General features: G+C 41.7%; 1 protein-coding gene across 2 annotated transcripts; it reads left to right on the top strand.

Annotated features, from left to right (window-relative positions):
- Positions 1-1,644: 1,644 nt before the first annotated feature.
- Positions 1,645-13,350, top strand: LOC137286943 (excitatory amino acid transporter 3-like). 2 transcript variants are annotated; one of them, XM_067818983.1, is made up of 8 exons: positions 1,645-1,756; positions 2,046-2,263; positions 2,833-3,043; positions 5,224-5,447; positions 7,155-7,281; positions 10,721-10,915; positions 12,338-12,472; positions 13,026-13,350. In XM_067818983.1, exons 2-8 carry the CDS (start codon positions 2,059-2,061, stop codon positions 13,165-13,167), a joined length of 1,239 nt encoding a protein of 412 aa, XP_067675084.1. In that variant the 5' UTR covers positions 1,645-1,756; positions 2,046-2,058; the 3' UTR covers positions 13,168-13,350. The 2 variants fall into 2 exon arrangements, with proteins under 2 accessions (XP_067675084.1, XP_067675085.1); XM_067818984.1 differs by lacking the exons at positions 10,721-10,915; positions 12,338-12,472; positions 13,026-13,350 and adding an exon at positions 7,678-8,563 and having other exon boundaries at positions 1,677-1,756.
- Positions 13,351-13,560: the final 210 nt, after the last annotated feature.

Raw genomic sequence — 13,560 nt, 5'->3', positions numbered from 1 at the left:
ACTGGTTGGACGTGAGCCAGGAATGGTCTAAGAAGTCAACATGTAAGTCTGGAATCGATTCGTTAAATGGATTGATCGAATAAGGTTGTCTTGCTCACTCGACGGCTCTCGTTTTCCCATTATGTTCAAAACGCCTCCATGGAGATGAGATCATGTTTTGAGGGACTGGTCGCTTCACTTGTGCGCCGTTGCTTTTATCCGTTAGTATATATTGTCAGGCCCGTCAGTCGTGTCAGTTGTCACCTCCAGCCCCGACTCGCATCTCAGCTTACAAGTGCAACGCCCTTCATTTCGTAGTTTGCCATAAAGTAATTAATACTGAATATACGTTATATATATTCATATTTGTTTGTAGGTTTGACATACATGCGCCACAGGCGGCAACATAAAGATATGATTATATTCTGATGTCATACATTCACCATACATAGGCTACAGATTCTAACGCAAAAATATAATTATATACATATATATACTGTTCACAGTCATTGATACATACTGTCACATTTCACGTTGAATTAATTCATTCCATGAATATAACTGGGAGTACAACTCCTGGGAACCCCTTACTCACTTCTGATCACAAATAATAAATCTTTTGATAAATGTAGGTCACACTCCTATCTACGTACAAAGTACGTGTGCATATTTCAGTGATGCATAACTTCGCACATAATTTACATAATACATTTTTCCAGTGTCAATAAAACACTGCATTGTACAAACTTTGAGATATATCTGTGTATGTGGTGTCACTAGATGGGTGTTTTGTGTGGACTTCCTTTCTAGGAGCTGCCATTACAGGAGTGAGTTAAAACGTCACCTCAGCAATGTTTCAGCCATATAGTGACGAGATAGGTTTTCCTTACACAATAAATAGGAGTTGTTAAATAACCAGTCATCGAAGGACTGCCTCCATAGAAACAAACCAAACGATGCTGTAACAAGTTGGTCTATCTCCGAGTTGTCCGTCAGCCCCGAGTTTTACCTTCACCTACAACTTGTCACAGCTTGTCAGGAAACCAGTTAATCCACGACAATTGGCTGCTAGTTGCGCACCGGGTTAAACATACATTAGATACAAGTGGTTACAGAAAATAGTTTTGTTGTATTTATTCCTATTCTAATCAATGTGGTTGATAAGATATACAATCTCCACTCATGTGCAGTGAAATCATAATCATGAATATCCGGTAATGGATTAATTCCGGGAGTGTAACACTTGGTTACAAGCCAAGTCTTGAACAACGACATGTGATGATGGGAGATTGGTAGATGACGGTAGAGACGCTTAGAACACTCACTCACTCACTCACTCACTGTTCATGAGAAGTGTAAGATTGTGCGAAATTAGATACAGTACGTGGTAACTATATTGTCAATACTACACACAAACCTGAAAAAGAGTTATTTCGAGGAGAGTTTGAATAAAAAAAATATTGCATTTAACGACATACAATTTGTTTTGAGACAGGCACTGAGTTATTTTTATTGAGTTATGTTGGTATTCACCGTCACCAATATGACGGCTCGGTTTTGTTGATTCCCCATGAGTGGGTCTTTTGTCAGCGTCTGTTCATGTAGATATATGAACACCTGTAGACGACCTGACAGTGTTGTTCTTTGTGTTAATACAGAACGGGCATTCATGTGTGTCTACCTGGCAGGTGTGGTGTCTCGATCAGAGTGTTACTAGTTACTCCCGCCTGGGCTGACAGTTGGCTATAAGCCTGTGTGGTGGCATTACCATTCTTCGGTAAGTTTACAAAAGCGTTGATTAGTGTAGACATATATAGATATAGGTCACTGGCAAAAATCTGTGTCCACATATCAAACATCTTGTTATTATCCGCGCGTTTCCATCCATACTACGGAGTCCTTTAAACAGACAAGTCTGGACAATGATGAATGTTTAACGATTACACAAAATGTGCATACTCATTTATCAACACCTTTCCCCCACTTATCCAGTGACATAGTTTTGTAAAATTCCCAAGTGAAAATACTTCAAAATATGTTGTGAATGTGTGTCTGATATTTCCAAGCTGACTGAACAAGATGAAGGTAAAGCAATGTCTCCTTGGGCATCTGTTGCTGCTAGCCACCGTCCTGTCTATAGTGATAGGGGTGACTGCTGGGATGTTGTGTCGTCAGTTGAACCCATCCGCTGAAACCATCTTGATCATCGGTTTCCCGGGCGAACTGCTGATGAGAATGTTGAAGTTGCTCATTCTCCCCTTGATAGTGGCCAGTTTAATCACAGGTGGGTGAATGAGGCTGCATCTAGGTGCTTTGCAACTATTCTAGCTGTCACACTCGTTTGTACATATTCTAGTTGTTACAGTGGTCTGTAAATATCCCAGCTCTCACAGTGGTCTGTAAACATCCCAGCTGTCACAGTGGTCTGTAAATATCCCAGCTGTCACAGTGGTCTATAAATATCCCAGCTGTCAAAATGGTCTATAAATATCCCAGCTGTCACAATGGTCTGTAAATAAATGTCAGTTTCGAAGCCTCTGACACACCGTTGAGTTGGTACTTCCAACTATCTGGAGGCAACAAGTTCACATATGATTTATCCACGCCGTTCATTTACCGTGTACATAAATTACACAATTCGGGGATGATCCCATAAAAAACCAACCCTTTTATATTCTGGAGGAGAAAGGGAAATACATATCTTGTTCAAATTAAGATTTGTCTCGTGAAAGGTTTTTACATTGGGCATAATGGTAGTCTGAACAATATCTCAATGTGGTGATGAAATATATGTTTAAAAAAATAGATTTTCAAGATTCATAATGATAATTCATTATTGGCATTGCTTTTAAGGAATCGCAAATCTAGACGGCAGGTCAGCTGGTAAAATGGGCGTGGTGACACTGGCCTACTACATCAGCACCACTGTCGTGGCCCTGGCTGTTGGTCTCACGCTCGTCCTTGCCATCAAACCTGGGGTCGGCAACATGATGACGTCCACCACACACAAGGCTGGACCAGCTCCCCATCTCTCGCCCATACACGCCTTTCTGGATCTTCTCAGGTACTCTCCCCAAAGTCCCCCGTAGCCAGATATGTACGGGTATGGACGTATTGTCCATAATTTTCACTGGAGATTCTTATACTCTGTTGTGTGGTGGCTATTTTGTAATTACTGTTCAATAGCTTTTACTGAATCTAATAGCATTGTGAAGTCATATGAACCCACATTTGCAGGAAATTACAGATGACGTTGTGACAAAAGGAATAATGTCACTGTTACAGTTAACGAATTGCCGTGACAAAAGGTATAAGAAATCCCCTCAGAGCCAGCAAAATATGACACTGAGAAGTCTAAAATTTTCAATATTTTTGTATTGAGCAAAAACAAAGGCAAGATACAAACATTCACATTAGAGGTTTCATGTACAGTGCATGGGTCACAAATATAAGATTAACCCACCAAAGGCTTGGTTTTAGAATGAGAAACAGTTATACTGAATGTTACATGGCGAGCGACCAGGCAGAGGTCATGTAGGTCAAGCATTGACGGAAACAGGCAAATGATGCATTCCAGTTAATCCGTTTGTGTGTCGTGTGTCAACACATCAACCAGCCTTTATATACATAGTCACCGATTCTTGAATATTCGAGCACATGTGCCACCATCGCCATTAACGTAGAACCTTTTCATAGTCTCACGGAAGTCAACAATTAAACAATACACATTCTCAAAGAGAGGTAACCCTAAAGCGCTACCTTGAAGCCTGCAGCCAAAGTATGACAAAAACACTGAACATTTACCATACGAAATGTGACCCATAATAACAATCACTCAAAACTCCAAACATTGTGACCCAATGATAATCATCACTTGAGTAATAATACAATTTACAGAAATACACTCTCGTAACATTACACTGTCGTAACATTGTCAACGATGCACTAACAGGCCTGATAGTCAGAACGGGTAATGTACAGAATATCACAGACAGAGAGACAGACAAACAGATTATGGCTACAAGCCCCCGTGAAGTAATTTTGAAGGTTTCTCATCGAGGCGAGGAGAAGTGGCAAGACACGACCTTTCTCCGTTATGAACACCGGTGTTGAACCATGGGCCTCAAAAGTATTCCTTGCACTATACTGGCCACCAATGAATACTTCCAACTACACATGGGAATCATCTGTGATACAGAGCTCACATGGCGTGGAGACAAGATCTGTACTCGAGGGAAGATGAAAGAGAATATCGTGCTGCAACCAGTAACAAAACCATGTTGTACTGGACGTTTTATTTCCTGACACACTAAATATTTCACGTTGCTTCCAGTACGTGAAATCTAGTCACGCTGTATACCTTAAGTGAATCCTGCTTTTGTACAAAGTGTGAAGCGCGCTCTTACTGTTAGCAACTAACTCATAGTCACGGTATACCTGACACAGGCGAACAACCGCGCTGACGGTGTTGTGGACACCTCGGGGTAAACAACAGCACTATCTAACACAACATTGTAACACAATTAATTTATGTAATGACATTTTGTAGGGAAGGTACTGGTAATATATCAGCAATGATTGTCGTACAATCCATGATCCACTGTCTAATATATATAGCATCTAGATTGGATTATTGTAACAGTTTGTTACAGGGCATTAGTGACAGACATCTACCCCGACTTCAAATGGTCCAATACACAGCGGCTAGGATCATGTCACAAACCAGGAAGTATGCGCATATATCACCCATTCCTTGAGTACTTCACTGGCTACCCATCAGAGCCAGAATACAGTTAGAATACAGTTCAAGGTGCTCTGCATTACATACAGATGCCTCAACAACACCAGCCCTGACTAAATTAGTGACTTACTCCATATGTACCTGCCCGACAATTTTGCTCCAGTGACAGCAACTCACTCCTTCCTACAGACTAAAACTCTTTGGCTACATATCTCCCTAGTGCTGTTGGATACTCTTGCATCTGACGTCACACTTTGTGCCACGTCCGAACTATTCAAATTAAGACTAAAAAACACCTGTTCTCTCAATGCATCTGATATTATGCTTACTTGCGTATCATATTTTGATATTTTGTTGCGCTTTGAGCAAGTTTTATGTCTGGCTTGTGCTCATTACAAGTGCCTTTCTATTATTATTTATTGTATTGTTACTTACTTTCAAATATGTGTAATAAGATTTTCTTAGGACAATAAAGAAATTACAGCACTTCTGAATCCTTTCAGAAATATTGTACCTGAGAACATCGTGCAGGCAGCCATCCAGCAAACGGGAACAAAGTATGTCCAGAAGGCTGGAACCGGCGTGAATAATTCAAATGTCACCCTGGATGCAGGAAGAAATGCTTCCTATGAGGACGTACTGCCCCCAAATATGACCTTCCACAGGCAACAGACAGAGGCAGGCTGGGAACAGAAGAGTGTGTATGTAACAGGGATGAACACAGTAGGTGAGAAACATGTACAGTTGCTGGCTGGCACGGTTCAGTTGGATGCCGCTTTGTGAAATACATTGTATATGGGGTATGTCACGGCAGTCAGATGTCAGAGGAAGTCCCACAGACATCTAGCCGACTGAATCTCCAGACTGTTTCATATAAACATATTTTCTCTATGAAAGAATAGGATTGGAACCTTGACCTCGATTCGGGGTTTATATTGGATTTTTGCACAATCAACTATTTTCACAAAACGTTCTTACTATGAACTTTTTGGTCTTACTATTGTTCCCTTTTTGAGAATGTGCTGGTCTTCTATTTCTCACGTGGAAGCAAGATTAGACCTATAGATACATCCTGGAATGTGAAAAATGGTATTTTTGTTACATATAGAGAATGTCACACTAGTGTATTTTGATATCAAATACATCAACACGATTGATTAAAGTTACATATTTTTACTTTCAAGAGTGTTAATATATTTGATATCAGAGTATACGGCGGCGATTCTATTTATCATCCTAATTCTTTCTTGACGTGAAATCATTGTGAGGTCATAAACTGATGATGCAATTTCACTGAGACGCGTCCATTCTTGCGAAATCTACAGTAGATATCACTTATAGATATCGCATGATCTGACACAAGCGACATCTACTGTGGGAGGCAGATTTTGCATGATAAAGTTTGTAAACATACCGAGCTTATATCTCTCTGAGTACCGAACGACCATGTTCGTATACGACAACAAGGTGAAACGCTTTGCAGCCAGTGATGCACAAGAAATAGAAGAACTATATCATGAAATTTATTAGAATTTGGCATGTATAAAAACAAAGGTTGTACATTCGTTAGACAACAAATTGCCTGGTAGAATGATATGTTTCAGTGAGTCCGTCTGATTCAGTAGTTCCTGAAGCCAAAGCCAAACAGCCATGTGAATAACCATATTCTTATCATTATGTTGTCGTTAAAACCTGTTCTATGGAACTTATTTCAAATATTACCGCCGCTTTAGGATGTATCTTCAGATCTTGTTTCTATCTTATAAATGAAAAATAGTATATTCTCACGACACAGTTTACAAAAATAATTTTTCGTGAATTTTCCATTGGGATTCTTATGATCCATGAAACGCAATCCATGAGTACATGGACTGGCGATTACCCAGTCAGAAGTCTTCTAATTTATTCAAAGAGTAATTATGTGCAACACGTTTCAGACAATGAAAAATGTCTTCCTCGACATACCTCTTTTTACATGCTTTATAAATGGTTTGATTAAGGGTTTTACTTTTATCTCCTGTAAGATTTAATAACGACGTTTCCGTGTTGAGCTTCCTCAGCGTCTCAGGTTACGGGAATGCTGGGACATGCACACCCATGTTTACCTCTGATTTAAACGTGATTTGTACGTATAAGTCTCCTTGTAACTGAAGCTGTGATATCAAGAAGGTTTCAAAGATGACCCCGAGGACCCTATCTGGCCCCACACTGTTTGTCTAAAGGCGGTTATAAGACTATGGATATCACCGTTATGTGTATCGCGTTATAAACATGTGTCGTTGTTCTTGCTATAAGTGATAGTTTTTCTCCTGACAAAATGTACATAGTTCGCCCTCATATTTGCGGCATAAAACAACACTCGCTCATGGCTGTGCTATGTCATACAGGTATACTGACGTATTGTGTTGCATTTGGACTGTGCTCTGTCCAACAGGTATACTGATGTACTGTGTTGTGTTCGGGTTGTGCTTGGGAAGGCTCGGAAAGTCTGGTGAAGTGATGCTAAGATTCTTCTCTTCCCTCAATGACATCACCATGACAATGGTTACGCTTGTTATTTGGTACGTATTAAAAACGGATCCTCTTCATCTGTCACCGATATTTCTGACAGGTTAGGAGAAGTACGGAAGCATTTAAGGGTCCATTTGCTTTAGAACTGTTTTCGTAAAATTTCAAGATATCTAATTGAGATTTAAACTTAGCGTCAGGAAATTTAAGAAAATGTTTGTAATGTTTCAGAAAATAGGAACCTATTATAATGCCAATATTTGTGTCAGAAGTTTTCGAAATGGTGTTATGTATCCTCTCTCCTCTTTTTTTACACTTTTTATATATGAATGAGCAACACTAATTAAAGGTAGTACATGTCGATGTTTCTTTTAACCTGAACTAGATAGGATACACAGTGACACAACACCTGTGTAGGTATTCACCTGTGTAGGTATTCACCTGTGTAGGTATTCACCTGTTGGGATCTTGTTCCTCACAATGTCCAAGATCCTGGCTGTAGACGACTTACTGACCACGGGTCGCCAGCTGGGCATGTACATGATCACAAACCTTGTCGGGTACGCTGTCCACTCCTCTGTCGTCTTACCCGTCATCTACGCGGCCCTGACCAGGAGGAACCCCTACAGGATCACACGTGGGATACTTCAGGCACTTGTCACTGCAGTTGGAACTAACTCGAGGTTTGATACTTACCGTAAACATAGGTACATCGGAGATTTGTTGTTGGATGCTATTTATAGCCGTACCATTCCATGTATATGGTCATGGCCTAGAAATAATCTAGTCTGGATGTGAAATTACTTGACTGATATAGTGAGCAAGGTTTCCCTGGGAGTCTGAAGCTCCATGTCATTGCATCTAACAACCAGATTGCGTGGGACCGAGTCAATATGACTGATTGTCCTGTCTCATATTCACACTTTCACATATTCTTTGAACAAGTTGTGTTTTGCGTGAGATATCTGGAAAACGAAACCTCGGCTATTTGAAATTGGTGAGGTTTGGTCTGGTGGTTAAGCGTTCTGATGTCCCGCCGATGACCATGACTCCCCACGGGAGTACAATGTGTAATGTCCAGTAGCTAAAAGCGACGTAAATTCGTACTCACGGACCCACGTACTCTTATTTGGAGTCAAAACAAAAGCTAGAAAGAGTTACGAATTGTCTGTTACGAATGGACAAACAATGGACATCAAGGGTTCCGAATAGGCCATTATTATTGTTGTTGTTGTTATTTTAAGCAATGAATGTCCGAAATGGTGATTCCTAAAATGATTATAAGGACATTTACTACACGTAAACAACTGTACAAAAGTCAATAAGGCTTGAAATTCGACATATATATGCGTTGTTGTCATTGTCAGCATCAATTCAGTTGTCTTCTGGACATGTTCAATCAATTCAGTGTGTGGACACAAGGGGCGTTCAGGTCACTACCTCGTGACATCACCAGGGGATTGCACAAGTAGTCGGATATTTGCTTGAGGAATTCTGCAGGTGTCTGAGGACGATGGTGACGTTTACGGACGCGTCCATCAAGGTCGTCCAATAATGTCTCGATTGGGTTCAGATGAGGCGATTTGGAATGCCAGGGCGAGATAGGCACCTGCTACCACGAGTTATGTGGGATCGAGCGTTGTTGTTGAAACATCGTCCCCTGGAAGGTGGAAGGTGGTGAGCTCGCAGGATTTATTCGATTAAGCATTTGCCGTAAGATTTCCTTGAACCACCACCAACAACAACAACGTTGGGGACATTATCCCCACACCATGACGCTATATCCATCAAATATGTCCACCTGTCGAACGCAGTTGGGCTCAAAAGGTTCGTGTAGACATCGATGGACACGTTATCTCCATCCCGTCGTTGCGGGAGGAAATGCGATTCATCACTGAATCATACGCGTCCCTGTTCCCCAGGTTCCGGCCCTGTTCCTTGTTGTACCTTCGGACACGTCGTTGTCCTGTGTTGTCGTGTCAGGATAGGTCCAACGTTTGGCCGATATGCTCGAATTCCTACTTCACTCAGACGTTTTCTGATGGTTTGGGCGGAAACAATTGGAAGACCAGACCCTTTTGCCGTACCGTAGCAAATCCGTGACGTAAGTGAAACACCCTGATAAATCTGTCCTCAGTAGGAGTGGTAACTCATGGTCTTCCACGTCTGGGACGATCTAGGGTCGAAATGAAGCTGGCATATTGATGCCATAATCGAGATTTGGTGTTGTGGTGGATGTTGAAGTCTCTTGCAACAGCAGACCGGGAGTCCCTGCTTACAAACGTCCAACAACGATATTTCGGTCAGTAGCATTCAATCTTGGCATTTTGTTATCTTCGTTTATGTCGCACTGGATCAAAGACCGTCTCCTCTAGAATCCCAGACAACAGCTGCATCTTCACTGCTGAGGCAAAAACTTCACAGCTTTGACCTATATAAAACACCAGAACCATTCGAAAAACTTCATCGTTTTCACAGACTCATTATCTTGCTTTCAAGCACTTCAGAATGTTACTTCAAGTCATCCTATCATCCTGGACATTTTAGAACTTTACAACGATCTTTGTACTGGCCAATATGACATCATCCTCTTCTGGTTGCCGGCTCACGTCGGCATAGCAGGTAACACAAGGGCCGAGGCTGCTCTTGGAAAGCCCTTATACTCGGGACCTTAAACAAAAAAGAGGTCTGTTTTCCCACATGAGTGGGCATCTGATCATAGATTACCTGAGGGAAGTTGACCTATATCATAGAGTGTGGTTTTCTAAAAAGAATAACAAATAGTTGCTATTTGGTGCTATGACATTTTCTGTTTTTAAATGGTAGTGAAATGAAAACATATATTTTTCAAACAAAACTCATTTGGACCATGGACTTTGAACGGTAATGGATGCAGACTTGACCTCGTCACTCTATGGCTGGAATAACGCCGATGTGCCGTAAAGCCCATCTCAACTCGTTTACGTCGTAAAAAACCGAAATGATGAATTTGGTTTAAACGTTTAAAGTCGATGTCTCTACTCTTGTTTCCGACACATTGCCCGAGCATTACGTGGATAACGTTTCTGCATGCACTTTTCATGTATCGTTTTTATGACAAACGTTTGCTAATACTATTTGGATGCGTTTGCGCTGATTGAACCACAACCACGACATGATTATCGGGATTCGAACAAAGGAATGATCTTAATGACGACTGCAGTCAAACTCTATCGAAATGCACTGGGAGGAGTCTCTTCTCCCGTGTCACTAGTAGACAATGTGTTTTAATCAATGCAAAATATGTATGATAATATAGTCTTATATGGGCGTTCTATTAACGTCTCACCATTGATATCTCGACTTCTGTTCGAATGTTTCGCAGTATGGCTTCTTGTAAGTGATAGTGATCTAGGCAAGATGTAGATCCTCTTAGATATTCAAATTTCAGCTGTCTAGCACCAACAAGAGAGGGTTCACCGATACTGATGAACGTGTTGTACTGTCCGACAGCGCAGCTACACTTCCTGTGACGATCCGCTGCTGTGAGGACAACTTGAAAATTGACCGGAGCATCTGCCGCTTCGTGCTGCCCATAGGGGTCACCATCAACATGGACGGCACCGCCATCTTTCAAGTTGTCACTGTCGTCTTCATCGCACAGCTGAAAGCTATACAGCTGAACTTCATCGACATCTTCATCATCTGGTATTTCACTCACGTCAAACCCGTGAAGGTCCGGCTTACAATATTGGCCTTCAGTAACCCATGCTTGTCGTAAGAGGCGACTAACGGCGTCAGGTAGTCAGGCTAGCTGACTTTGTTGACACATGTCACTGGTTCCCAGTGATTGCGCAGATCGATACTCCTGATGTTGATCAATGGATTGCTTAATCCAGATTCGAGTATTTACAGACCGCTGCCATAAAGCTGGAATATTGCTGAGTGCGGCTTAAATCTAAACTCACTCACTCACATCACTTACAATGTTACCTTTAAGCAGTATCTTCCTTACGTTGTATTTAGAAGTTGATATGATGAAGAGGAACACTTTTCATGGACATACAACTTCTTTGTTGTTGTGGATGTGACGTTTCTGTGTAGATGTTAACAACGTACTTGCTTGATGACGGTGTTACAGTCTGTACCGAAACATGGCAACCACTGCAATACAGACGTTGTCTAGCCATCGCCAAAATCATACTGTTAGACAGTCCCTTTCCTTGACGGAACTCGGTAGATGACGGGTGTTATGTAATGTGACAATTATTCAGTGATCAAGGAGGTGTTCAGCCTATCATATGATCTGCGGTAGTCGGTAGGTCGATTCATTATGTCTGAGGCAGCAAAAACGTGCAATACCATTAAATACCTAAATAAACCTGATTCAGTGCAAGTCGTGTTTGGATGGGTAAGTAATGTTGGCATGCCAGCTATCTTCCAAATGCAAGCATGGTGAAAGTCCATAGAATTAAGAAGATACCGTTTAAATAAACAAAACATTGATGCGGTCGTAAAATATTTACACTAGGAACCTTTGTGCACGACATCAACACCACAATTGCTCGGCATCAAGTCTTCATTCATATGGCAAAGTTATAATATTCTCAAACTGTTTACCCAACACAGGGATGTTTAAAACCCTGATATTTCAGCACATTATATGAATTTAACGGTTATGTTAAAAAGAGAAGTGAACAGCTAGCAACACAACTGGTGATTGTGAAATACATGCACTTTATCCAACAATGTAACTACATTTCGAAGCCACCAACGATGTTTCCATAAAGTTAACGACGTCACTGGGCGAGCGTGGGGGATGGTGACGTTGTTAACTCTCGTAATCTGAACTGTTGCTTTGTGGGTGTAACAAGCAACGATCCTATAGGCGTGTGTGTGTGCGCGCGTGGGTGTAACAAGCAACGATCCTATAGGTATGTGTGTGTGTGTGTGCGAGCGCGCGCGTGCGTGCGTGCGTGCGTGTGTGTTTACAACAAACTTACGACTGTCGTGAAATTATGAACGCCTTGTGAATTGAGGCCAAGATCTGGGAAAGTAGATAGATAAATTGATAGGTAGGTACATAATAAGTAGAGAGATGGAAAGATGTTTTGTATTTTGTATTTTCAGTTTGTGTACAACCCTGACCAGTGTTGGCTCGGCAGGCATCCCGGGGGGCGGCTTTGTAACGCTTTTCGTCATCATGTCCGCTGTGGGCCTCCCTGCTGATGACGTGTACTTCGTCCTGCCGGTTGTCTGGCTGCTGTAAGTTCTCGCCAGACACACACAAGGATTCTGCTGTTTTAACTTCTAATGTGTGGCTTTTGTACGTTCACGTCTATAGTGTAAACTCCTAATACCTGGACAGAGTGTGTTTATACTACACAAAGGGACTTCACCTTCGCGTACAGGTCTTCATGCATATATACAATACGTGTTGATTTATTAGTTCAAATTATGGCTGCATTTGACATCCGAGTGCGGCGTAAAACTAAACTCACTCTGTGTATCGTCATCGTATTGGTTCTGCTACGATGATACCGATGTTATCTTGGGTCCTCTCTTGACCAATGTATAATAAAACTACGTGATATCGGCCAATTTATTCGTTCTCAGCTAATTTCACACCGAAATATGCGCTAGGAATGTCGCGTGCCTTTAAGTTTATAGCAAGGTTTCATTGTACATGCTAAATACATAATTCAGCAATAACATATATTCCAACATCATCACCGCAGTAGACACCAGGAATACTAAGTATCAGAGTGGCACTGTTGCTGAAACAATATGTAACCATTCCTACCGATTCATCTTCCAGAGGCCGCCTGATCACCATGGTGAATATCAGCGGTGACTGTGTGGCGGCTGCCATCCTGGCTCATTACTTCCCCTTGCAAGGCAGTAGAGCAGTACACACGGACCAAGAACATAGCATGATAGAGCACACAGACATTGTGTAACAAACTCTATAAAAGCGATGAGGTTTGCACCACATTGAATGTGTATCAAACTACCCTGGTTATGGTGTGGTTTCCGGGGTTTCAGTGCTTCAGCTTGACGTTCATCCAAGTAGTCTGTCGTCTCACATCAACCTTGAAATACCTCTCAAAGTGACTTTTAACTAAACTCAGGTGTTGTATAAAGTGGGGTGTTGTGTCTTTTGTCGCTGAACCATTCCTAGCCTCAGTGACTAAGTGAGTTAGATATCAGGTCCTGAAGATACGGTGCTTTCATTCACTGTGTGTGTGTGTGTGTGTGTGTGTGTGTGTGTGTGTGTGTGTGTGTGTGTGTGTGGTGTGTGTGGGGTGGGGAGGGGTGGAGGGGGGGGGGAATGATGTGTGGGTAGATATAGA

Source organism: Haliotis asinina, chromosome 6 (assembly GCF_037392515.1).
Source record: "Haliotis asinina isolate JCU_RB_2024 chromosome 6, JCU_Hal_asi_v2, whole genome shotgun sequence".
Classification (NCBI taxonomy): domain Eukaryota; kingdom Metazoa; phylum Mollusca; class Gastropoda; order Lepetellida; family Haliotidae; genus Haliotis; species Haliotis asinina.
Note: the sequence above shows the minus strand (reverse complement) of the source record. Positions and strands in the feature narration are given on the sequence as shown.